Source organism: Platalea leucorodia (genome assembly GCF_965183815.1).
Source record: "Platalea leucorodia genome assembly, chromosome: 2".
Classification (NCBI taxonomy): Eukaryota; Metazoa; Chordata; class Aves; order Pelecaniformes; family Threskiornithidae; genus Platalea; species Platalea leucorodia.
This window is the reverse complement of record NC_138824.1, coordinates 70429141-70457033: the sequence shown is the minus strand read 5'-3', so window position 1 is coordinate 70457033 and position 27893 is coordinate 70429141. Positions and strand designations below refer to the sequence as shown.

At 41.6% G+C, this 27893-nt stretch overlaps 1 protein-coding gene across 2 annotated transcripts; it reads right to left on the bottom strand.

Annotated features, from left to right (window-relative positions):
• Positions 1–1302: 1302 nt before the first annotated feature.
• On the bottom strand, positions 1303–25398 carry RNF149 (ring finger protein 149). 2 transcript variants are annotated; one of them, XM_082304088.1, is made up of 9 exons: positions 24903–25398; positions 17054–17304; positions 14051–14119; positions 11075–11157; positions 10499–10595; positions 9943–9972; positions 7592–7787; positions 5119–7226; positions 1303–1862 (listed from the first exon to the last, which is right to left on the bottom strand). In XM_082304088.1, the coding sequence occupies exons 1-8, from the start codon at positions 25360–25362 to the stop codon at positions 7168–7170; spliced, it is 1245 nt and encodes a 414-aa protein (XP_082160214.1). In that variant the 5' UTR covers positions 25363–25398; the 3' UTR covers positions 1303–1862; positions 5119–7167. The 2 variants fall into 2 exon arrangements, with proteins under 2 accessions (XP_082160214.1, XP_082160215.1); XM_082304089.1 differs by lacking the exon at positions 9943–9972 and having other exon boundaries at positions 24903–25377.
• Between the last annotated feature and the right edge of the window lie 2495 nt (positions 25399–27893).

Genomic DNA, 27893 nt, shown 5'->3' with positions numbered 1-27893 from the left:
CTTCTATGTCCTAGTACCCCTCTTCAAAAACATGGTTTAAAAAAATACTTTATATAGGTTTTAGGCTTTTGTTTGGAACTTACTTAGTACTACAGCTTATAACAAAGTAACAGGCTCCAGCAGAAACCTGAGTACTGCTGCTTCAAGGCATTGCAATCTACCTTATGATTTACAGAATTACTTTAAAAGAATTTAAGCCTTGGCCAAAAAAAAAGAAGTAGGCTGCTACTATAATGCCATAAGCAAAAGCCTAGCTGTTCTGCCTCTTCATAGTACTTGCTTGAGTTGTACTGACATACGTAAATCCCCACTCCCTGGCTTTGTCCTGTAACTAAAAAAATTATCAATTATCAGGAAGCAGTCTTATGATTTTTATCACAGGCACTTCTGTAATGTATTCCTATACTTGGGAAACAGGCACAGCCCGTTAATTTTGGAGCCCTATGCATTGATGAAAACATTCAAACTTGTTACTGCACTCGCTGTATGCTGCTGCAGTGCTTGCTTGTTCGGAGGCAGCTTCCCGCATTCCCTGCTGCGCTGGGCCGACACAGCAAGGCTGGGGTAGTGGCGGGGCTGTAGGGTGGCCTCTGTGAGGAGAGGCCAGGGCTGCCCTGCGCCAGACCCAGCTGGGATGGGTGAGCCCCTCAGCTGGGCTGGGGGCACCTCTGGTAACTCCGTGCACCCCATGGAGAGGATCCACGTTGGTGGAGCAGTTCTTTAACAACTGCAGCCCAAGGGAAGGGACCCCACACTGGAGCAGGGGAACAGCCGAGACCAAGTGCTATGTGCTGACCACAACCCTCCTTCCCCTGCCACTCCTAACGGGGGAAGAGTCAGGAGTGGAGGAGTAAAGGTGAGCCTAGGAAAACCAGGGGGAAAGGAAGGTGGGTTTAGTTTTGTCCTTGTTTCTCCCTATCCTACTCCATTTTTAAATGGCAATACATTAATCTTCATCAAGTCAAGTCTGTTTTGCCTGTGATGGTAACTGTGTATCTTGACCCATGAGTTCTTTCTTCCTCTGTCCTACTGAGGAGCTGGGTGGGCATCCAGCAGCCAGCCAAGGTTAACCCACCAGACCCAGGTATCGGTTACATGGGGAAAACCTCTACAACACGCAGAAAGGATCGCCCCCGTAGCTACCCAGCATGAAGTTAAGCTTGGTTTGTTGCTGTGCTACTTGAGTCGCTCAGATCTATTTACATACATGTAGCAAAGAAAACAAAACCCTCAAGCTTCTCAGACAGTGCTTTTTAAAAGGTCTGTATAATTTATTATAGAATTTGAGCTTTTAGCCATTAAGTTACAACAACAATGCATAACTTGACATTCTTACAGTTGTACATACACAATGGAAACGACATAGCCCAGTGCTTAATCCAAACAATGCAACCAAGTCAGTACAAGGTTACCATAAAAGACAGTCGACTGTGAATAGTTGTTGACAGACTAGCAAGTTCAAATGGTTCTCTGCAGTTATGTCTATAGTAGAAGTAACTGGCTTCAAAGTTCTGGACTTCAGCTTCAGACTAACAAAACAAAGTCAAATTATTTTGCTCTTCTGAATTAAGTAGGATATGCTCATTTAAAAATGCAGTATCATTACCATGTATCAGATGGCAAAAAGTAGCTTCAGGTCCAATGGAAGTATAGTGGACATTTTCCAGGCAATGCATTCTTCACACAAACACATGCAATTATAGAGACATTCTACTTTTAAAACTTTCTCAAATCAAGTTTTGCAATACAGCAGGATATCTGAGGAGAGAGATCAGGACCCATACTGAACAAAAGCAAAAGCCTTCAGCTTGATTTGTGCATGTTTAATCTACAATTCCAATTCCCAAATCTTCACATATCACCTATGAGAGAAAAGAACACATCTAGTAAAGATCAGTCTCAAGGACAGAACGCATTATAATTTTTACAGCCATCCTGGTTAAAAAAAAAAAAAAAAAAAAAAGAAAAATGCTGCTGCCATCTTCCATTTCAGGAATTGTGATTCACTGAGGCCCTATTATAAAACTGAATCCCCAACTTACCCAAGGGGAGAATCTTGCTCTTGCCTCCTCCGCCCCAACTCCTCATCCCCTTAGCCCAGCTCTAAAACCCAGTCAATTGCACAGTAAGGACATTCAGTTTCCTGGCTTGTCAGAATACAGCTTTGATGATAGATTTAATTTAAGCTGAATTAGTTTATCACATACTCTTTATCTGAATGTGAGACAGAGCAAACTAAATGGAGCAGAAAAGGAAACCAGAAAGGACCGCTCCATCTCTCCTTCTAACAGCAAGCTTTTACGTTGGTCCAAGCCATTGTGCAAAGCCTCACCCAGCCTGGTGGCTGAAGGGAGACCTACAGAAGAGAACGGTCTCTCAATATGCTGCCAGCACAATTTCATTCACCCCACAGCCAACACCCAGAACTCCACTCCCTCCAGGTTAACCCAACGAGATATTGCCAGCTGACTCCTCTACCAGATTTCAGTACGTTCTTATTGATCTCAGTATCTTTGTCCAGCACAGAAACACTGCATTCAATGCCAAGTGCTGAAAATCAAAACCATGCAACCTCTCCACTCAAAAAAAAAAAAACACCCAAACCCAAACAAATCCAACAACAAAAAACCCCAACAACAAAACCAAAGCAAACAAACCCACATACACAAAAACCAAAACAAAACCCCAAAAGCAAACAAAAGCCCCAAACACCCAGTTAACCATCCCCACAATATCATCGTTACTGGTTTGATTCAGGGTGCTAAAGGCTCTGTTGAGCATGAATTCCCAGTTTTACTGAACATTTGGGATGTTGATGTGTAACAAAAAGATATCTTTATTACACATTGTGGCAACAACTGAAAAAATATTCCACAAGTTCAGAATGTCATTGTCAACCCACTGGTGTATACTTCAAAGTACAGTTGGCATTGCTGACAGCAGTTGCATGTCTAGGCTTGTCTAGACAGGAGAAATCTGCTTTTATGGGGCAGCTAAATAATTGGCCCAACCTGTTGTGTCGTATCTGTTGCCATCATAATGTAAAACCAACACCTTTCACTTCTGATCGAGCTCATCAAAACCTGGAGGTGTAGATACTGCCTCAGGCATCCTCTGAACTATAGGGCCTAAGAAGTGGGGTAACCATCGCTACACACTCGCTGGGCTCATCTCTGCACAACTGCTACTGTCTAGTCTTAGAGAAAGCCTAGCAGGCCAGGCAGAAAACCAGGACAACCACTCCTGAATCAAGAAATGGTTAAAAAAAAAAAAAGTCTTTGCATGTTTCACAAAGTTGCTGCAATGGTGTTTCTCTGTGCCAGTTACACCCTGGCAGAAGACTGGAATTCCCAAAGTATAACAGCCCAGCTTTGGCAGGAATACCAGTGCCCAATTTATTAAGTCGGCATGGATTAAAAGTATTCTCACTGTAGTTAACTTATCCTACCAGTCCTCTGGCATACCTCCAGAATCTAGCACTGATTACTGGCAACAGGTTACTGGACTACATTGACATACTTGGAGGGGTGAGGGGCAGGGGAAGGAGTTCCTGCTATCTAATCCAACTTCCCTAGTACATGCAAAGGATCTCCTCCAAGCATCGCTTAGAGCCAAAGAAGAATCCAGTCTAGGGGTAGTTAGTGAAAGAAAATCCAAACTTTCTAGTTAAATTGGTACTTCAGGTCATTAAACTGTTAACATGCATTTAGATCTGAAATGTCTACGGTTCATTTTTGCTTGCTGTCAAGTCTGAAAGCTGAAGCTAGTTTAAACAGTTATTTACTGTCAAACATATTCTTCAATTTGGCATTTGTAGACTATTATTAATAAACTAAGATTTCTGAGCAAAGACGGCCTCTGGTCTCACTTTAAACACCAGTCCACTTTGACATGTTCATAGCTCCTTTTTAAGATCACTTGAACTTCACAAATTTTCTCCGTAAGTAACACCAGAACTAACAAAGCCATACCCATGAACATGATACCAACAAAACTCACCCTATAACAACATCACCTAGTCCTGGCTAGGGATTTTCCCCAACTGATGTATTCAACATCACCACTGGAGGGCTGTCCACTTCATGTGGGCACCGTGCTTTAGCTTTGTATAATCATACCTCGTGAATGCCTCTAGTAAGAAACCCTCTGCCCGATTTCAGCAAAATCTGACAAAGAGACAGAGGTCTCAGACAATTCCTGCATGTTTTATGAAAACATGCTAGGAACAGGGAGAGACTGGGCCAGAGGGGCTCAGAAGGAACCCACAACACATACAGCATCAGCTCCCACATTAGGCAGGACATAGCCTAAGAAGGGGCAGGTTAAAGATTCTCCAAACGGTAGGGAAGGGAGTCACAAGGCACCCATCCTGCAAAAACATTCATAGCAGGGAGAGACTCATTAGTTCTGACCTCCATATAAACTTTCGGTAGTTAGGTGCTAGAAACTAGCCATACCAGTTTCATCCAATACAGTTGGTCTAAAAGTCTGGGAACCCGTATTTATCTATAGCTGCTTACACTTGTTTACTCTTAAAAGTAATTTATTTGAGTTATAACAGTAGGTGATAAGCTTAATGTTTCTAATCCTCTCCTGCTACTGTTTTAAGCTCCATAGATCATCTCTTTCCTGTCCTGTACTTTTTAACCTACCGCTGCTTGCTAATGCATGTCAGCTTTTTGACTGAGGTCAGACTAATGATTCGCTTCGGAAGATTTTTGTCATTGTGCTTCCCAGGAGAGCAAACTGCTTGCTGGAGGCACTGCAATTCGGCCTTTTATTGTCATCATTCCTCAGCAGCACAGCTGGCCCTACAAGACCTAACTATATCAAAGATGAAGAACGCACAAACCAATTCGACTGAAACAACTGTAACCACGCCTGTGAAAGGCTGAAACGAAACCGGTATAGTGCCAGCATCAGAAACATATTCCAGGAGTCTTCATACTCAGATATTTTTCTAAGCCAGTAGTATTAGTTACACTTCAGATTTTATAAGCACACTTTTCTATTCACAGGTTCTTTAGCTTTTCTTCCAGCTTTCTGCCAGATCTCAGCTTTGATTCTTAAGAAAGGCTTTTAGTTTCATAGGTATTACATAAAAGCTGAAGTACTTACCACATTTCTCCCCTCCAGCATGAATATTGCGCTGCAGGTATCAGCAAGACACAATCCACAGACTGACAAGACTTCTCTTGGTAACGCCTTTTGGTTCCTCCTTGAGCTAGAGTTTAAACCCTCTCAACATTTACTACATCAATGTTCAGTTTTGTGTTAAGGAAGAGGGAGAAGACTTAGATTTTAATATTGAAGAGACAGTTAAAAAGGCAGTTCTGGAAATGTTGATAAGCTTCTTTTGGAGACATAAATGTCCCTATACATTGTTTGGTTTAGTTGTGGGTTGTTTTTTTCATTTGTTCAGTTTTGGAGATGGTTGGTCAGTCATACTCCATTCTCGTGTGCTTCTTGTAAGATAAAGGCATCACAAAAACTTGCACCTGCTGGTGACATCAGAACTACAACCTGACAATTTTCCAGTAAACCTATAAGTTACACTCCTACAGGGAAGAGGCAGACTTATGTTGTTGTTGTCGTTTGTTTTTTTTTTTTTAAATAGGCATTAATAGGAATATTTTGAAGGAAATTTAGGGTGAAACATCTGCTCTGCAAAGTAGAAGTTCCGATTATATTTCCCCAGCTGAAACCTCTGTCATTTCTGGAACATTCATTCTAAAATTAAAAAAAGTTATTGCTTCTATTGAAGCTCAATATAAGTTAGAAAAAGAATTGCATATTTTCTTAAAAACATTCCAAATATACATTTTAAAAACAAAATGCACTCTAAAACAAATGTCTAGTAAAAGACACTGTTTTAAGCAACCTGTAGTAACAGCTTTACAAAAGAAAACTGAGGAATGTAGCATATTATTTATAACATGACAATGCTAAAATCCTAAACAATTCACTTAACACTCTTAATAAGTAGTGTTTTAAATATACATATTTCTTTACAAAACAGTTTAGCAATTCCTTATACCACTTACAGTATATAAATATTTGAATAAGAGGTCATAATGGGAGATGCCAGGGTTTATATTTACTCTCAGATGCTTCAGGTTTCTTAAGTGTTTTACTATAAGGCACAATACTGCTAATCTAAAAGAAAGGAATAAAAGCTAATGACAAACCCAGTCAAAACTCCTAATGTGGAATATCCAAGAGAAGAATTCCAGCATCTCTATGCTAAGGAAAAGAAAAAAAACAAAACAAACCCAAACTTTGTAGATCCTAAGAAACAGTTTCAATTTGTACATAACGAAGTGGGACAGGATAGGAGCAAGAGTAAGAAGGAATTAAGTAAATTCTTATAAATAGACTAATAAATATATTTTAGCCATAATTAGCCCTTTACCTCTGTTCTACTGAGTTTAAGATTGGAAGAGGTAACCAGTGTGCATATACCTAAATAAGTCTACATGCTCAGCACGTGAAGACCACCTAGCACAACCTATTACTGCCAAATTCAGTATAAAAGCTAGCAAGATGGGAGAAAGTCTCCTTTTCTCTCAGCATCCACTCCGAGCAGAACACATTACAAGATCAAATTAGTATTTGTTACATGTAAGGAAAGTTGCAACTAGCAATTTTTTTCATCACAGAAAAGGATATGCAACATATCCATGAAGTTATTTGATTCCTTCAAGGTTAGATTGTCTTTTCTAAGAATATCCACCTCCAATTACAACAGATCAGAACTTTCAGAACGTTTTAATAGTTGTAGTCTTGTAAGTGTTCTTCATGTGTACATACTGAATGTAAATAGTGCATCCAAAACATTTATCTGTTACACATTCTACATTGTTTTCACTGCCTAGTCTTCGTCTTTGTTACAGCCCTCTGGAACACAATGACATTGTTACAATGCTTACAGAAAAAGGGTTATTGCATCTTTTTTTTAGGATGAGACATCCAGAGGAGATTTTATAAAATCCTCCTGTGTACAAAATTCTTAGTTATTAGCCCTTTTGGAACACCAGCTAGAAAAGTTTGAAAGGTAAAATAATTTACACTGTTATTTTTTCCATTAACTAGACAAAAGTCCATACTAATTAAATAAAAAATAATAGTTCTTCAACAGTCTATTCAAGATATCTTCCATGAAGCAGTTCAGTGGGCATTTCCATTAGACAGATGTTCTCCATGCCGGTTATTACTGACATCCACATCTAGAAGCCAGGAATTAGAAGAAAAATTGTTTGTTGATTTACCATTTTAATACATTTTATCTGTTACATTAATCCAAACTCTGGCAACAAATTTCATATTCATATATACCTAAGGTTCTCAAGATTCTCTGTGAAAGTAATCCTCCTAAGACACCGTTTACATCTCAAGACCAATTTTCTCCAGCTCGATAGAATTCTCTCAAAATGTATCTGCTTGTATTTTCTGAACATCAATAGTAAGTGACACCACTCAGTCTGGTCCACAGTGCAATACTACCGCTACTAACATCACTTGGAGAATGGCTTCTTCTAATGCAATGAATGGCATTAAGGATTGTCAAGTGATAAACTAAATTATTACTTACCAAGTAATGCTGTGGTTTCACCTGCATCCTCTTTTAAACTGGTACATTGCAATACAGATTCATTAGTGGAGGAAGCCGACAATTCGCTTACTTCATTTCTGTCATCATCTTGTAAAGCAATACTCAGACTTCCAACTGAAACACTGCCACTTATTGATTCAGGTATTGGAACTTCAAGTACATCTTCAGGGTCCCCCTTTAAAAATTAAATATATTTAACTGACACTTTTGTCTACCATTAGGCATCAACATTCCTCCACGTTACTGCTTTGTAACCTCACCTTATTGGAAAAAAGACCATTTTTTGGCCTATTACCTATGTGCTCATGGGTACAGTGTTGAGCAGTGTCTACTTTCAACGTTACCGTCTGCAAAGAAACAAAGCTAAGCAAAAGAAAAGCCACTTTTTGAAAGACACTCCAAAGCCAAGAGCAGCAATGGGAGGAGTCAACCCAGCCAGCCTTTTGGATGGAATATTTCAACACTGTAGCAACAGTATTGCTGCAGTCTGGTTAGGAGCAGACTCAGCACATACAGAGTCTGTGCTGAGCAAAACTATTGATCCTTTACGAGTTTGTGGAAGCCGCTGTTTTTCATGATAGAGTTGGGCAAGCTTGGAGGTTTTTTTTTTTACTGGGATGAGCAAACATTTGACATCAGAACAAACTTCCCTCCTCCTCTACCTCCAGCCTAACTTTATTCTGTTCCAAAAATGCAAATATGCTGGCTTGTCACTTTGCAGGAACAAAACATCTGCAGCACGGGCAAAGGAATTTATTTCACCTATTGTATAGCATGAGCTATTTCTGATCCATTCTGAAAGTTAATTACAAGTCCTACATGCACGATTCTGTTCCTAAAATTAAACAGACTACCTTCATTACGCTATTGCTATTGATATACTGGCATTATTTATACATAAGCAAGTACACTGCAGTACAAGTAGTTATTCTGTGGGCTTCATCGTGAGTATTTTTCCCCTCAAACAATTAGCAAAGGCCCATCTTAAGATTTAAGAAATTCTAGGCTGATCCTTTCTTTAGCACCAGAGCAGCATATTTTAAAATGTACTGAATTTTAATAAGCTATAGAACTGCTACCATTGAACACAAGACACATGTGATACTAATCTCTAGGTGGGGGGCATTAATGATTTTGGTTTCCAAAACTTAGGCAGTTAAATAAGCACTAAAACTACAAGATTCAACAATGCTCTAAATCAGTCAGACATGTTGAACTCCAGTTTTCTTGTAAGAAACAGCATAATGCAGAATTAGACTGCTGAAGTCTCCTCTTTAGAAAACAGAAGCCAGGTAATAGGACTTAGTGCCTTCTTTCTACTTTGAGCCTTTAAAAAATTTATGGAAAACAAATACTTCAGATGCTTCAAAATTGAATTGAGCCTTCAGCCTCTTTGCAGAAGGTTTAGTAGATTTCTATAATAAGGCTGCACATTCTTGTCTGCAGTTATGTCACTCAGCAAGCACACTGCTGAACGAAGCTGCCTTGCTCTTCGCACTTTTTTTTTTTTCCTCACATCAGTAAAAAATTCACACAATCACTCTACAAACTAGATTGGGCAACCTGGATCAGGCTGAAAACTAAGCTAGAAAAAATACTGAAGGATTTCCCACATTACTAGCTTCAGTTGGACTCGAATGATCGATACATAAGCAAGACACATTTCCCCTATTCTATTAGAAAAAAAGAACTGGGCTTCTATATTTAATATAATCCCATTCAACCTGATTTCCAACATTCATTTTGCCTAACAAGTAGAGGAGGTATTACTCCTCCTGATTAGGCTTGGTATCAGTATCCTCTGCAACAGCATGAATTCAGGGAATAAAAGTGTTCTGAAGGTTCTAGTATTTCAGTTTTCAGACTGTATACAAAAGGATATATCCTTCTGCAAGTTATATCAACTCCAAGAATTGAAAGGGAGCAAAAAATAAGCTGCTAACATAACAATATTACAGTAATAATAGCTATTTCACATAACAAAGATTGCAACCCTTTGGTAAAGTCTGACTTAATACACAGAGGTGCCACAATCTGGCGTGTGTATATTTATATATATATATATATAACATAGCAAGAGTATTGTCACCTTTGACAAAACAAGAAAGTAATTTATGAAAGTATTCCACAGATCTGCTAAGTCTCTGCAACAAAATAAGAGGAAAGCTAGTCAAAACGCAGACCTAGTCTATGAAAGGAAGGTCCCTGAAACCAAGGAACACCCCTATTTTCTAAAGGTCTCTACAGATCAGTAGAAGAGAAGTACATTCACGCCTATGGCATTTTAGTGGAACTCAAAACTATTTATCAACAGTGACCGAGTAACCTACCGCATGTGTCTTCATCTCTCTTTTCTGGTGCTGTCAGAAAGAAATGAGAGCACATCATTTTCTCCACTTAACCAATTTCTGGTGAATGTCTTTAGGAAGGTTCTAAGTACTGGCTCATTTACAGGGATAAAACACTGGGCATATGTGGAAGTACACAAACACTTGATACAGAAAAACTATAACATCTTCCTTTGAATTGCAGTTCTCAACAAGATCAAATATATGCTCTAAATCTACTGAATTAAGTTATATTTTTGCAGGTTGGGCAAATTGCTTCACCTCTGCTTCAACTGCCTTATTATCAACAGTTGAAGACAGGAAAAATTGGTTGTCACAGAAGAGTACACAGACGATTCATGAGCTGCTCGATACACTGTTTAAGCTCTTACTCATAGAATTCCTTTATTTTTCTGGTTCTCACTCAATTACTCTTGCGTCTTTGCCCAGCTTCTTCAGTCTTGTCAAGTAACAACTGTTCTCATTCTGAACAGTACATGAAGTCTTGCCTCCTGCACTGTACTTCTACCTTGAAGATTAAAGTAAGTGTGCAACATACCCAGTATCCCAAAGCTTTGATAACGTCTAGTTTACACATTGGACAAGTTCGGTGGTCCAAAAGCCAAGGGTCAATGCATGTTCTATGGAAGATGTGCCTAAAGAAAACAAATGCCCTTTAGAACATATCATGAAAGCCACATGCTACTCCTTCAAACAAGGTGCAAGTTACTACATTAAAAAATAAACCCATTCCTTTGTAACCTTGACAATTAGGTACTGCTTAATTTACTAGGACAGACATAGTTCTGGAAGCATCTTCTTTCATGCTAGCTTTCTGAAATAAGAGATTTTACTAACCACGAGGTGATCACAGAGCTACTAGGTCCACAGCATACAGTTCTAACTTAATACTAAGAAAGCTCTACTTTACTCCTACACTTCTCCCAATTGCTCCGTCTTCCTGCATAGATACGAAGTGCTACAAGGTCTTCCAGCGCCCTTCATCATGTAACAGGCCATACAAATGGCACAGCTTCAGCTCTGCCACCAGAGTTTCAGAAGAGATTCCAGAAAGCTCACCGCTTATTTCTTAGGGAAGGCACGCTAAAGACGAACAATAATTATGGCAACTTACTTGCATGGCAGAATTCGGACAGTGTCTTTCAGTTTATAGTTCTCAATGCACACAGCACAGTTTTCCACATCAACATCTAAACCCTAAAGATGACAACACATTTAAATGCATTACATCCATATTTCATTACAGAACAAGCTTTGTGTAATAGCTAGCTTCACGGAATGTAACACATATAAAAAGGTTTAGCAAATAACATCTCCCTCATTTAATTCAAGATTCCATCAAGAGGTGATTTGATCAAGTGATACCAAATATTGAAAGCAGCCAAACTCTGATTTTCTACATTAAATAGCTATACATGGTACCTTAAGTAATTTAAGTCTCAAACATTGGCTTTGCTCACAGGAACACAGTAAAATTTCAGTTTAAAGTAACTATAGAATAAAGAAATTTTAAAAGACCTCAGCTTAGATGAAAGTGCACAATCTAATTCTTAACTGATGGTCCCAAACACTTGCAAGCGCTTAAGTAGGATGAGACTCTTGGGGTTGAATACTGCAAATCTCTTCTTCCCCAATTTTTTTCTTTTTTCTACCACATCCTAGCAGATATCCCTTGGTAGCTAGAAGAGAACTGAAGCATGCAATTTGAGATGGTTTTTAGAACTTCTCTCCAAGCTCACACCAGAGAGACAGTCAAAACACAGTATTTCCCCACTTGAATTTGTTTCTTTCTAAGGCTTAAATATCTTTCCTAACAGGTCTTACTGCCTTCTTGAAGCCATGCTTATAGTTGCAGTACAATTATGATGCATATCTCCAGATACAAGAGAAATAATTCAATGTTAATTGGGTTGTGTAAAACATAAGTATCAGAAGAACAGACAGTGGGCCAACTTCTTCCCTTTCATCCCCCACAAAGTATTTTGTGTTTACTGCTTACTGAAGCACTTAAATTTCATTACCACAAACACTGAAATGAATTAGTACTGCAAGCAAACTTCCAAGTTCAAGGCAAGTTTTTCCCTCCTTTGCATGCTATCAATTTAGATAATTAATACCTTAAATTTCCAAGTAAATCAAATTAAGACTTTTTTTACATAAGCAAAGTTAAGACAAGTATTTGTTCTATAAGAAATATTTTTTATTCTATACAAGAGGCAAAGTCCAAGCATACCATATGTAGCACATACTCAAATGAGTGTCCATTTTACAATAATCCCATAAGCTTCTCAGGAAAGATCTACTTGATAGCAAATACACTTTTAAAATATTGACCTATATTTAGTTAAATACCTCAACCCCAAGTGAAGTGACAATGAAAGACTGTACTGTGTCACAATAAAAGAAATATACTCTTTTAATCATAATGGTTGAATGGAAATATTTAAAGAAAAAAATGTACCTTTACAGAGTAGATGGGACTGTCTTTCCAGCTAAATTTACATTAGTTTGTGGAAGTACCTCTGCATCATTAAGTTACATAAATTTGCTGATAAGAGGCCGATTCAAATCAAATTAGAAGACATGTTTTACCAAGCAGAAAACCTCTATTTTAATAGAGATATTTTAATCTAATCTCATTCTACTTTGCTTAACATGGCATTCGTAGTTACAACCAGCATGCTACATAACAGCTTAACTAAATTCGCCCATTTTATTTATTTTAGTCAAGGGTATATTGATGGGAAGGAACTAACTGCTACACCGCAAAAATCTGAACATACAAATCCCTTCTAGAGGTTTACTGAACATCAACTTAAAAGCAGTTAACAGCTTCCTTGTGGTGCTCACCGTAGGTTTCATCGTGACCCCTTTTACATCCATTTCTTCCTATGCTGATGTTATGTTTTGATACTGCTTTACACAAGTTTTTGTTCAATTTCATCTTTCTTCATCTCTGATCTCACCATCGTATGAACAGAGGTATGAACATCCCTCGGTTCACAGCTTGAAATAGATTACTTTTTGGTAGAATTCAGAATATAATTAAAAGTAACAAACACTCGTAAAATGCTACTTAAACATGCTGAATGCATAAGAGGAGAAGAGGCAAGTTCAAAGACAGCTGGGTTTTTTTCATTTCATAACTGATTTACTAAATGAAGGACATATTCTTGGTAGCATATGACCTGAGCCGAACAGCTTCTGTTGAACCACAGCTTTTAAAGTTCTTACACATAAATGTCCTTTCTCACCTTAATTTTATTCATGGATGAAAAAACTAATCCTTGTTTTTCATCTCTGAGCAAATCAGTCCTTAAGTAAAAACTAATCAAATAAGACAAATAAGGGTGGGGAAAAAATGTCTAGTAGTAGCAGTCCAGTCAAAGTAATTTAGCATCTAGGATCAGAGCTGCCTGAAACTGACTAAAATAATATTTTCTTCCAAAACCTTGGCTTTTTCTACTTCAGTTATTCTAATACAGCTATGAGTTTAGGCCACATGCTGTCAAAGCTAACTTTTTGAAAGCTGTTTTAAAATAAAGTTATTCTAAAAATTAATACATAGAAATGTACTTCTAAAAAATTTATGCTTCAAGTAAGTCTATACAGCTCCATAATGTATTTATGTCAAAAGATGAAACAAGCGTTTCATTTTTCAAAGCTTTAGATTTCTAAGGCCTTCTGATCAATAAGAAGATGGATGTTCTTTTAAGAAAACAAAACATTACATCATCTATAAGAACTGTGCAATCAATAGGTCCTAGGTAGTATTTTGCAATCCACCTGATGTTTTCAAGTGCTGATGAGATATTAGTGTTTCCTCATCTTTACAGTATCAGCCCTGTAGTCTCCTGCAACATCCTGTATAACCAGATATTATTTGCAGCAAAACAGCCTTACATTTCAGAAGTAGTTCAATTCAAGACTCTTCAATTTTAAGCTTGGCCTTCTAAGCAAAGGTGCTAAAATGAGCCTAAAATTGTAAGAGTCACACTGCAATTACATTGCGAGAATTTTAGTTTAAATTCTATACAGGCATTACAACAGTTTTTAAATTATACAGCAATAACCAAAGCCACTGAATTACCTTTTCTCCACGTTTCACAGTATGCAGCTGAAGCTGGCTGATTGCTTTCTTGGTTTCTTTCCTATGTCCCTTGAATAAAGATTTTAAATATTAATACAGAAGTTAGTTTTAAGAGTTACATTTCAAAGTTTTTAAATACTTCCCATGTGGATTACCAAGTCTCCTGAATGCATTTAAAGATTCATCTCTGGCTAGCCAATTTGTTTACAAAATACCTCCAACCAGCAGATGTTGAAGAACTGCAAGTTTTGCATTCTCAGGGCACAGCAGCAAACATTACCTATAAGCATAGTGCTCTTAAAATGAACTCAACCAGTGCAGAACTACGTGGACCAGGTTAACATACATACATAGCATCATATCGCGACTGCCTGCATCAAGGGCCTAACCCCGCACAGGAAAATTGACACTAATTTAGGCCTTAGAGGCATCAGAGCTGAAACAACAGGCCTATAACCAGACCTTCTCGTTAGGCAAGCCCATGAGCAAGCATACCATACGTTTTGCACAAGCTTGAGAGAAGGCGGAATCCTGCCGGGCAGCCTACAGCTGCCACCAGGTCAAAAGGCTGCTTGTAGCTATTAATGCTTCCCCTCAGTTAAACACTGTCTCACACATTATACAAAGCTTTGCACTGAAAGGACACATTATGCAAAGGAGATGACAAGAAAGGCTTAACAGACATGAGACACCATACTGGACTTCTATACAGTAACAGTCCTAATTATGCTTAGAGGGGAAGCAAGAAAGCAGTACTGTATTCCAAGACAAAGTGCTAGCTACTGCTAGAAATTGAGAAACTGAATGCTCCCAATTAACAGATGTTGAGCTGTCTAGCAGCAGCCCTCACTGATGAAATACCATAAAGGAATCAATAAGACATAGTGGCAGCTTTTCTCTGTAATGATAATTACAATGATTTATATACTTTTACAAACTTATGGTATTGAAAATTGGGATTTTTTAATTTTTTTATGGTGTTAAAAAGAATTAGTCTGAAAGTTCTCTCAGAAATGGACAGACAACCAGCAGCAGCAGTCTATTCCACTTTCTGTATCAGCTCAGGCTTTTCTGTGCAGTCCTGTTTCATCTTCAATAGCAAGGAGGTCTTCCAAAGATTTACTGCTACTGATGTTAGAATAAGTCTTAAGACACCTGTCTTCACCTTCACTTAGCAGCTACACAGTAACTTGCTTTAAACCCTGGCATACTTAACTCTCAAGTTTTAATTATACTGGAGTCAATAAGCCAAGCAAAATAGCATCTGGGTTAGAAAAGTGGCTTTTTGTTTCCAAAATTCTTTTAAGACTTCTAATGATCTATGTTGACCAAGATATTCACAACATTTTCAAACTTTGCACAGTTTTATAAATTTTTGTTTTCAATGGCCATTTTAAAAGGAGGAGAATTGAGGAAAGGGGCATAACCTTCTAATGCTACACAATTTCATTTAAGCAGCATTTACATGACAAGCCCAACGGCAAAATCTAATAAGAGCTTGTGGTACATATTTCTGGGAAACATCACGTTCAACCTAAAAAACACTCTTAAAACTACTTATGAAGCATCTGAACTTCCCTTTGTGTGAACTATCCTAAAGCCAACATAACAGGAAGAAGCAACTTTCTTCAGCAGACAACTGTTACAACACAAAAACACACCCCCTTTTCTATAAATACTTCTCAAAACTTTTGTTTTCTTGGAAGTATTCTCAGAATGTAAGTTCTAAGACTTAAAGCTTAGTAAAAAAGGCTCTAGGGAACCAACATTTCAAGTAGACCGCAATTTTAACCAACACAGAAGTCCCATGTGTTATCCTCAGTTACTGAAAAGAAATATTTTCCTAGAAAAGTCCTGTAGGTCCTAATCAGAGCTCAGACTCCTGAAGGCAAACAAAAATTCCCTTCCCTCCTCCCCCAAAGCTAGAATCTGCGTGTTGAAACAGAAGGCAGGGAAAGTCCACATGATAAGCCGTCATTTGAAACAATTTTTTTTTTTTATTCTGAACTGATGATAGAAAAAACCCCACCAAAACAGAGAACTGCTTGCAGAGAAAAACAAGTGCAACTTTCTTTTTCACTGTTAGTAGAGAACTGTGGTAGAGCTCCTGATGACCATGGAAGGAACCTAACCTATTTGCAAGAGTTGAAGAGCACAGGGAAGTGCCATCCTAAGATATTTTAAAAACTGAGCTGGACTAGATCCTCAACAACTCCATGTAAGTTGCTCTCTTGAGTGCGGGGGTTTGAACCAGAGGTCCATTCCAACCTAAATTATTCTATGATTAAGTACTTCCCTCATGGGGAAAAAAGTAAAGCTGACTTTTTTTTTAAACCTATCAAAGAAGAACAGGGATTTGGTAGGGGCAAATTAAGGAGCTAAGCTATCCCTTCCTGATCTTCCTAGTACTCCCACCACTCTCAGCACTTCAGATAGTCCAGAAGAGCTGCATCTCACCATACATGCTCCTTCTAGTCTGCTGCCATTCAGTACTCTACAGTGGAGTAGCAGGATTACAAGTATCAAAAGCAGTTTTCATAAAGCTTGAGAACCAAAATTTTAGCCCTAATTACTGGTGCGTCTTAAGAAAAAGACATTAACCTGGTCCCTCTCCATTGAAAAAAAAAATCTAGTTAGGGAAATTAGTACTTTCAGAATGAAAATTACTGAGGAATGAAAATAATTTTTAATGTCAAAAGGAAGGAAGTTAAGTTAGGTGACAAATCACAGAAGAAGCTGCCTTTACTCAGTTGTTGACAAGTGGCTAAATATATTTCCCACGACTTCATACAGGTATCTAATAATTACAACTAGCCAAACTTGTGATGTCAATTAGCACACTGCTTATTAGCCTCACTAACCATTACTGAGTAGCGTTCACAGCTAGTAAAGTAGCAAGAAGGCACAGATCTTCAAGAATGCTTCAATAAACAGGCAAAGTTAGGCACCTGATTTGACATGAGAAGATGGCAAATACTCTAAAGCATCAGCATCTGCAATTACCTGGTTTCCAAACTGTGATCCTGTATACAGGAAACGTTGTATATAGTAAAATATGAGCCAAGCGAGCGATATAATCATCATGGTGATGAAGGCAATGGCTACAAACACAACTGACTGACCACTAATATATTCCTGCACGTGTCGTGTGCCAACAACAATAGTCATTTTTACTGGAATCCCTCTTCGTACTGGCTCCAATATCTCTATTCCTTTTGGATAGCCAACCATTATCACCACTGTATTTCCTGTTCCTGTTGGAGGGGGAAAAAGAAAACAAAAAAGTCAGTCATCACAGTAAAAATTTAGGCATAGCAGACTTGATTGTAATTTGGGCCTTTTCAGTTAAGATCAGTGAGCAAAGTTATAGGAAAACCGCAGGTTTTTTTCAGGCATAGCAGACTTGCAAGTTTACTAGTAAAGAACCCTTTATTTACTTGATGAAACTCTCAAACACAAGATAAACTTCAACAGATGCTTCTTTACTGTTTGAGGTTCTACACTCCTCATTCCATACAGTGAGGCAGGATGTGGATGCCATGCAAAAAAAACAGGCAAGTTATACAGATCTCATCTTGAAGTTGCTGAAGTTCTAACATGCAACTCAGGAACAGCTGGTCTTTTATTTGTCAGTGTGGGAATTTTAGCTGCAGCTGGAGACAGTATGTGAATACCATGGAGAGACACATTCAATTAAGTTTGAATCTGAATCCATAGCATAATTACACTTGATATGTGAACAAAAAGAGAAAAAAATATTCAGATATTTAATATTAAATTACATTAACATTGAAATACTTAAAAGATTCTTCAATACTAAATATTCAAAGTGTAATGAGACTTCACGACAAGGACTTGTGAAGAAATACTTCGGGACTCTCTTGGGAGCATAGAACCAAAGGATTTTTCTATTATATTAGAACTAAAAAGCACTCAATCCATGACAAAAAGCACCTAATTAAAAAAACCAAACCTTTAAGCACCATACTGCCACCAAAACCAATAAGATACTGTCAAGACCGACTAGCAGAAACCAAAAGATCCTCTGTGACTAGAGTTTTACTCCATTTTGTCTGGAAGCATCTCCAGTATTGTCTCAGAAACACCTAACCTAAGTATTACAAAATAAATTACAAACAAATGTACTTGTAAAAAATGTCACCTTTTCACTGGTCTATGCTATTTTTATTTGAATAGTTCTTACTTTGTGCGTACCAATGCTGCTATACACCCTTGATAAGTCATGGCTTTATAGCTTACTTTGCACTCCTACCTCTGACAAAAAGTGAAACTAAGCTTGATTCAGAGAGAAAGTAGAACAAGAGAGGGGTTTTCTGAGCCAGCAAGCTAAAGCTGTAATGTCATAGCTATCTTTTTAGATTCACAAGATTACCTACCTGCAACAAGACCTCCCACTAAAGACTTAAAGCCTTTTTCCCTCCCGGCTGTGTCAGATTCACTACTGAGAAGCTATGTCAAAAGAAATGGTTGCCTAATACATGACATTACATCAAGTGGGGATTTTCAAAACTCAAAGCAGCATTCCGGACTCACTCACCTCTCTGCCTACTAAAAGAAAGAGTTGTTTGCCTGAAATATTTAAAACAAACTCCTTCAGCTGAGACAGTTCTGGCTGTGACACCTCATCAACCTGGCCACCCCGCTACCATGCCAAGGGGAATTTGCAGATGTTTCACTTCTGTACATTGCAGCTCCTCCCCCCGTGAGGTGCAGACGGTCTGCTGTGGATGAAACACTAAAGGTTTCAATTATTAGCTGAATCTCCTATCTCAATGCCAGTTACCCTTTTTCAGCTTCCCCTTATGCAATCATCCCACTTCTGGTCACCTACTGTAAGAACCATTATACCTGTCTGCCAGATCCAGGCCCGGCAAGAGAGGCGATTTTCCAAACAGGGCTACATTTCTGGAAGTTTTGAGGATGGTGCGGAGAGACAAAGACGCTACTGGGGAAAGGCCCTACTTGTGCCTCCCCCCCAGGCAGGCAGCAGCACCCACCCGGCTCCCGGCACGCGTTGCCTTGCCTGGTGGGTGCATTAGGAGACACAACGCAACGAAGCTGAAGACCAACAGGACAAATCCACAAGCAACTAGGCTCCGCTAATTAGTTCTACTCACCAACAACGTGCCGATCCGCATGATACCACAAGTCCAAGCATACTAAGACTTGGTTAATTAATATTATTCTCCTCTCTGAACCAGCATGAAAGCTTTACCAGAGGGACTCATGAATCTTGTAGAGAAGAGTGTGTGAAACACTCCTTGCTTTCCGACCCTGCGCAACCCCACAGGGTGTTAACAAGAAAAGAACGTACGAGGGAAGAAATTTAACTCACATTGCTGAGAACTGTTATCCACATACCTAAATCAGGAGATTAGGTCCTACGTCCTTAATCAACCGTAAGAGTTACAAATAACAGAAGGGGTGACTAAGAATGGCTAGTGAACAGTACAGGAGTGCTGGAAAGATTTATGTGGTTTCATTCAGGCTTGGGCAACAAAAGAAAGTTTCAACATTAGAGGCAGCCTGGATTTTTCAATCAATAAAGGTCTCCTCCTCAATCCCAAAATCTTGTTTCAGTTTAATCCTGCTATCTAGTTCTCTGCATGATTTCTAACAAAGAAGTACTTAAAAACCCCACAACAATCGTAATGCCTTTCTCTGTTTTGCCACTAGCACATCCAACTATCAGCAGTTATTTCCTTGAAATGGAAGTCAGGATACTTTTGTGCAATGGCTGCTAGACACCATGACACCTTCTAGTTTTAGAACTAACATAAGTGTGCCACACATTTCTAAATAAACGCCCATTAAAAGCATTTTAACAGTTTTAAAGACTTGGTGATGAACCTGCTATTAAAAATACATGCAAGTAAACACGATGGCCTTGAAGGTCATGAGACAGAAGGAGAGGAAGAAAAAAAATAATTGCAATTCACTATTACAAAAGGAACAAGAGTAGTCTCAGAGAAGCAGTTGCCCCGAGCAGCCTGTAAGACTAAGGGCTTTAACTCATTCCTCACTAATTTTAGACTTCTGTTCTGAAACACGTTATTCAAAGACTGAAATGCTGTTGAGTCATTCCATCAGCTTCTTCAACTGCAACACAACTCAGAGACCTCAAATCACATTTATAAAAGAACTCCAAGTGTCACATATGCACGTATCTACCGAGAGCGTATTTTCTTGGCTTTACCTTTCTATAACTGTCTAATTTTGCAATAAATAACCACGTTTTCACTCTGCTAGAGTAAGTTTGCTTTCTTTTCTAGGTTTGATTGATGTTTCAGTGGAATCAGGTAGATTTGAAACCTAGTACATGCTTTTTTTAACGTTATCATCCAAATAAAGCAGTAAGAGCTGGCAGATCCTTAGGATACATGGAAAGGAGGGCAAGTTCGGAACTCTGAAGATGAAGGTATGTTTCCTGCCAGTGTGCCAAGGTCAGTTTTACTGCAAGTATTGCTAGTCTTCTCTCACAAAAGGAAAACAGCACTCTCCTGATGAGGAAAAAGTAGTACAGATACAGATCTTGATTCCAGGCATCCCAAATTATCACATTTATTTCCATTCATGCCTACAGATAACAGAGATAATCTTCTATCATCTGGAAACCACCTGCAGATACAGTCTAGCTTTTGTCCTCATGAGAAACACCAGAAAGCTCCCAGAGTTTGAGCACCTTGGTAAAAATGTTTGAGGTCAGTCCTTAGATCTATTTACGCATAGGCACCCTACTAATATTGCCACAATTAACACTGAATGTTCTCTTTAGCTCCTGGTCCAAACGACTGTCTCTGATCTTTACCAAGCGGATAACAGTACACCAACAATCTGACAACAAGCTTTGTCTCGACCATCTACTCCAGCCTCATCTCACCAAATCCCTGGTGCGTGTTTTGTTTTCACCTGCCTCAAGAAGGGGGATGCGTAACCAGAAGAGTCAAGTAGTCAAGCAATCAACAATGGCACACATTCCTCTTTCCACATGGGTTTCCGACACATATGCACTCTTACATATAAAATAGGTATAAGCATTTCAAAGTTACTCCTGGTTCTTCAGAACAACAGAGCAGCTCGACATCATACAGTCACTGCCTGAGTTAAGCAAGTCACTGATTTCAGTTCTGTCCCTTCAGCAGTACAGTACCAGAAGCTTTAGGTAGAAAGCATCAGTAATACAGAAGTTATGCACCACTTGAGAATCCTGAGTAGTGCTGAAAGCAACGCAGCAAAGAGCTGAAGTACATGCCAAAATAACCCTAACTCTGCTGCTTTGGAGCTAGCACAAGCTTTTAAAAATCACGAGTACAGAGTCGTTCGCATCTGTTTTGTTCAATATGCCTGCATAAAAACCCATGACAATGAAGCAAAAGAACTAGTTGGGTGTATTTTGGCAAATCAAACACCATATTTACACCAAATCAAAGACCATTTTCTTTACATAGCCGAAGTCATATACTCAAGCTAAGTCCCAAGCTTCCCTTGAACCCACAAGCCATGCACCAAAGCTCCACTCCAGATCTATCTTCAAATTACTATGGCCAGTTGCCCTTCCCCCACAACACTGCATGGCTGTCAAGCACAATCATATGTTATTCCATAGTCTTCAAGGTATCAAACTATGGTCTGATCATGATCACCAAATCCTAGCATGAGAGAGGATTCCAAGATGGCTGGATGCCCAGCATGAAGTATAACAGAAAAATAAAGAATCGGAAGACCCTTTTTTTCTTTCCACTGCACCAGCTCTAAGCCTCTAACTCTCCTTAGTCTGCTCTCCACAATACTCCACACCTTGCTTCTCCAGACTCCTCTCCAGCCCACTCCCAGCTAATATTTACATACAATATTTATTTTGGTTTTGGAAAGGAATTTGAAGCCTCTGTATTATATTAAGTTCACTACCACCACCAAAAATGAACAGAATTAAGACTGCCTGCAAAGTCTATATTCATGTAAAACTGAAGTTTGAGTTTATACTATTCAGATTCAATAACTGAAGTACAACTCCTTGAGCCATTTGGGTAAAATTAATATCTTCCACCGGAAAAAACCTCTTCAGCCACACGTGAAGTTGTTTCACTATCACTTCCCTCGAGGAGGGAAGTTATCCACCATTTGGAAGAACGTAATTCAGGCAGAGCGCAAAGGCCTGAAAAACACAAGACACATCAGTAAAGTCATATCTGAAGAACCTTCTTTTGGAAGAAGGGACAGGATTGCAAGGCTACATATTCAAACTCTGGGCTCTGCTGTTCCAAAACTTTAATTAAAATCCTACTTGCTGTACCCATGAAGCACACAAGGTACCCATGAAACGAAAAACTGAACTGCAGAATATTTGGAATATTCGTCCATTATCAAATGCTTTGACACCAGCTAGAGCAAATCACTTCTTTGCCTAATCAACAATCTTTTTACTCAAGTTGGAATAAGCCTAAAAGCAACAACAAAAGGACACACACATCACACACACCAGAAAGTTCAAAGGCCAGTTTTTTTAGTAGGATGAAAAGATGAAACTTGGAGATCAGAAAAGTTACCCATTTATCACCCTCATATAATTCAGTCTGCGCTTGTCAGCCGTGACCATTGTTCCGTCTCACATCATTTTCAGTGCCACTAACTGCAGATCCATTAAGTGGATGTTCCTTATGCATATAACTCCACTCCTTAGTTACAGCACCACAGATTTCCCAGAGTATTTGTTCTCAGCACTCCTCCCAAAAGCAGGGTTTGTTTCCTCATCTGTCAATTCACAAATCCCTTCACAGGAATGGCAAACTTGGATCCTGTAAAATACAGCTCTACATTCCATGTTTTCCCTCGCCTGTCTTCCACAGACTTCCCCCCCCCCTTCAAAAAATCCAAGATTTAAAACACTAATTCTTCCCTATATTCCCGAAGTGCACTGAAAAATTTAAACATTTACATGTTTGAAAGTTCCAACCATGAAACAAAGATTTGTTACTCCAGCAGAACTGGTGATTATATTGTGATATAGAATTATATTTCTGCCCCATCCAAACTATCATGAGGTCCAAACTGCATCTGTGAAGTCAGTATGAATAACTACAAATGTATTATTGTATATACACTATACTAAATCATGCTCTTTACATAGGCAGAGCTTTTATCAGCAACATTCTGCCAGTTTAAGAAGGAAAAAACAACCAGCAGTCAGGGAGCACTTCTCTTTCTACGACTAATTCATGTAACTGTACCAGCAAGTCCAAACACAGGCATAAGCCCAAGAAGGTCTTCCGCAGCATAGAGATGACAGCAGAAAAGAGAAAAATAATAAAAAATTGATAAAATAAGCAAGATGAGAAAAGGAGGAAGAGACTCCACAAAAGAGCAAGTAATATTTATGAGAGGCTATGACATGGCATGGAGAGGAATGTGGGGTAATTCCCACAGGGAGGAAAAAAAATTTTGTACTGATTGGCCAATACAGAGTGACAGCCACAAAAAGCAACTGAGAGCTGGTAAGGAGGAAAGAGTTATTACCCAACAAAGTCCCTTAATTGCCATATGGGATCAAAATCAAAGGTACATCTTACCTAGCATCCCACCTCCACTTTCACAGTGGATTAAGAACACAAGAGATGGGCCAGGCTGATCTACCCAAGCAAGCAGCAGGCTAACAGGAACAGTAATCACACCTCCAACCCCCAAGTCAGTGCCACTTGGTATTCCAAGAAGAGAGACTTGTTTTCTGCCTGATATATCATACGTACTATGAAGCAACAGCTCCCTGAGATTTCTGGCTCACCATATTCAAGAAAGTAAGATTGTTTTCTTTAGAAATGCATTATGGTTCTACTTCAACCAACTCCTTGGTTTTCTGCCTCCTCACCACCAGGAAGGATGGCCTGGGCATTAACAAACTGACTGCACCAGTACTATGTGAAACACACATTTGTGGTATTTTTCACTCAGTTTCATTTGTCTTCATATCCTCCTCTGAAGACCTTCCAATTCCTCAGAAGTCTACAAATGCAAACAGATTTTACAACACAGCTTTGAGGGTTTTTTTTCCCTTTGATTTACGCATTCGATGTTTGTCATGTTCATAAAAATCCAGCAAGACTTGAGTGTCAGAGCCTGAGCAGAGACTGCAGCGACAGAACATCTGGGTTCTTATCTCAGCAAAAATCACAGATCCCTTCTGTAGGCTACAGACCACCAGCACACTCAGACAAGCCAAGTCAACATCCTTCTCTGAGCTTTGGTTTTCCTACCGCATTCGCAAGCGTTTAAGAATTACCTGATGCTTGTATACCTCTCTCCTGTCCCCTGCAGACCTGCGCAGGAGAGGACGATGAAGCTATTACAATAAAGCCGGTACCAACATCTAGCTTCAAATCGCTACGGCTCTGCCTTCAAAGGCACCAGAAGGCATCTTCAGGACACCTGGCGTGTTTCCTTCTGCACGGCCTGCGGAAAGCAGCCTACCTGGCACCCCTGCAGCCGTTCTGCCAGGGGGTGCAAAGCAAAAAGGCAGCTCGAAGCGAAGCCGTGCCCCCCAGCCGGCCACGGGGCTGCCCGCGGCCATGGCCTCGCCGCAGCTTCTCCCCGACACCCGGGCTGCAACTCGGCGGACAGAAGCTGCTCCCGGCGTTTCCCCCGCGCCGTTTCAAGGAAGGGGGAAGAGGAAACAAAACCCCGGCTCTCTGTACCGCCTTTAGGGGGATTCCGCCCCCCAGCCCCAGCCCCGGCCGCGCTCCCGCGCCGCCCAGGCGGGCCGGCCCGAGACAAAGCCGCCACCCCGCGCCCCCCCGGCCCCTCCGCAGGCGCGGGGAGCGCCCGGCCCGGCCCCGCTCACCCAGGTGGGACATGGAGACGGTGCTGTTGCCGAAGCGGGCCTCGTTGTAGATGACCACGGCGGCCGCCCGCTTCCGCGCCGCGTTGGTGACCTTGTCCTTGAAGGTGCAGCCGCCGCGGGCCACCAGGGCGATCCAGGGCGGCGGGTCGCCCTCGGGGGGCCCGCGGCCGCCGGGCGGCAGCGGCACGTCGTAGTCGGTGTCGGTGGCGCAGCCCTCCATGTGCCGGGGCGAGGCGCCGCGGGGGATGCCCACCAGGCCCTGGGCGCTCTCCTTGGGCGAGCTGTCCCCGTAGCGGCCGCTCTCCGTGTTGCCCCGCACCGTGCGGTTGCTGAGGGGCTCCACGTAGGCCGTGCTCACCCACGCCGTGTACCACTCCAGGGCCCGGGCGCCCTGGCCCACCGGCGCCCCCAGCGCCACCAGCGCCGCCGCCACCAGCGCCAGCCGGGCGCGCCGCACCATGGCCCGGCCGCCGCCGCGACGCGGCCCGCCGCGACCAGGAGGAGCGGGAGGAGGCCGCTCCGCCGCCGCCTCCGCGCCTCAGCTCTGCCCGGCGGCCGCGCCGCGCAGGTAACCCCGCACCGCCCGCTGCCCGCCCCGGGCGGAGCCCGCCGCCGCCGCGGCTAATGGCGAAGCGGAGGCCGGGCCGCCCCGCCCCCCCAGCGGCCGCGCACGCGCGGCTCCGCCCCCGCCCCCTCGCTCAGCCTCCGCCCCGGCGGGGGGGGCGGCGGCGGCGGGCCGCGGCGACCGGCTGGGCCGGGCCGGGGGGCGCAGGCTGGGGGGAGGGGACCGGTGCCCGCGGGGGATCGACCTAAAGCGCCTCCTGCGCGGAGGGTGGCCCTGGCGGCTTTCCCCGCAGCCGCCTCCCCCCGCAGGCGAGGCCTTGGACGTGGCTTGGCCTGTAACCCCCGCGGCGGGTGGCGGTTTGGGGTGCAGGCCGCCGGCCCGGCCGGTGCCACGGGCCCGCGTTTGAACCCGTCGCTGCTCCGCCCTGCCGGGCACGCCGCGCCCGCGCTCGAGGCTGAGGGGCGGCCGGCCGCGGCGCGGCAAGCCGGAGGGGGCGGCGAGGGGCGGTGGCCAGCAGGCAGCCGGGGGCGGCGAGGGGGGGTGGCCAGCAGCCAGCCAGGGGCGGCGAGGAGGGGTGGCCAGCAGGCAGCCGGGGAGGGAGCCGTGTGGGCAGCGCAGGGGAGAGGGGGCAAAGCCGCTCAAAGCTCAGATGCGGAAGGCGGCTGTGGTGTTGCGCTGGGGGGGGCTCCTCTCCGAAGGGTGAAGAATGGTAAGAGGGTCAGAACCATGTAAAAACAAATGGAGAGAAATGTATTGACATACTGAATAAACGTGATCCTTTTATGGATTCATTTTCCATTAAATAGAAATATTTACCTCTTCTCAAATAAACACGTTTAAAGTCTCACCTGTTTTTTCATACAAGACACCTGCACCTTTTTCCAGCCTCTGAAACAGATCGCTTGTTTTCACCAGCCACCGCTCTTTCTTGAATGGTCTCATACACCCCTGTTTCCTTCCGAAGTCAACAGTTGTGTCATCATACATTGTTAACCCAAACAACGTTGTCAAACTTAGGTAACCTCCTTTTCTTCCTCACTGTGATTATATGTTGCGGCTGCTGACGCAGACAGGGTCTAGTAGAGCCTGGAATAGGCTGTGCAGAAGGTGAACTGCCCTACTCTCTGTCGGCACCAAGGCCAGTATGTTCCCGTTCCTGTTCCAGAGTCGGTGTTTAAATAAATACATACATACATACATACATAAACTTACTTCAAACTGAAAGTATTCTTTAAAGTAACTCTCTAGCGTTCCCCCAAAATACTTGGCAGTGTTAGGACTCGAGCATTGTGAGGACAAGATTAAAGTAGCAAAATCAAGAAGATGGCTAAGACCGAGCAGACGAAGTAATGTGGAAGGCACTGTGGAGAAGGAATTAGAAGTTGAGGGAAGAACACAGAAAAACTAGAGTTAATGAAGAAAAAAGATTAGGAAAAAGAGGATAAGGCAACAGAGGAGCAGGAGACTGAATGTTAGATGGGAGAGGGTGCATGGAGGTGGTGGCAGAGCAGAGGCAGCGAAAGGGTGGGTGAGCCGTGTTGAAGGACAGCAAGTGACAGGCAATTCGGAAGGAGCACAAATTCAGTGCTCGGCAAAAAGCAGATCAAAAAAACTGACAGTACTTTAGCGAGTCCAAAAGAGAATTCTTTGGTAAAAAAGTGAAAGACACTTAGGGCAATCAGAATAGACATCACTCCGGAAACGGGAGAAAAGTAAAAAGAGTCAGTACGAAGGAAAAGAACAGCTGCAGGAAATGTTCTTTTAAGAATATGGAGTTACTGGAAATAGGAAACTGATGTTGACTGTGGTTTGTACAGGTTAGGAAACTGTTGTTACGGTCCTCGCAGCGAAGGCAGTCCAACCGGTGGCAAGACAAAGACTGTAAGGCGTAAATAGGAAACACAGGCTGTTTCCTATAACCTTTATCAGATAGGAAGTGGGAATTTTAGTGGGAGAATTTGAATTTTGTTGAAAGGAGATGGTGCGGGGAAGCAAGATGAAAAGGTAAATCGTCAGCCTTGCCTTAAGGAAACGTGCCAGAGGGAAGCAGGCAGCGGAGAACAAGCTGTAGCAAGCACTTGTAAGAGCAAGGCTAGCAAGGGAAGAAATAGCACAGAGGAAATGTCCAAAACACCATTAATGCACACCTGAGAGGTGAGTGCTCAGTCCCCACGTGCAGAAAAGAAGAGAAAACGTTGTTGAGAGTGACATTTAACTGCCATGGTGAAAGCAAAGCTGACAGTAATGAGAAGACGAAGAAAAGATGAAAGGTGCTTGGCTAGACTTTTCTCCCCAGAGAAAAGTGAGGCTGTACCAACGCAGATCTGAGTCTCAATTCCCAGAAGTATTTTGAGAGAAATTAGATTGGCTCACGAAAACTGGGGGGAAAAAAAAAGCAGATGTTCAGATCAGATAGAAATTCTAAC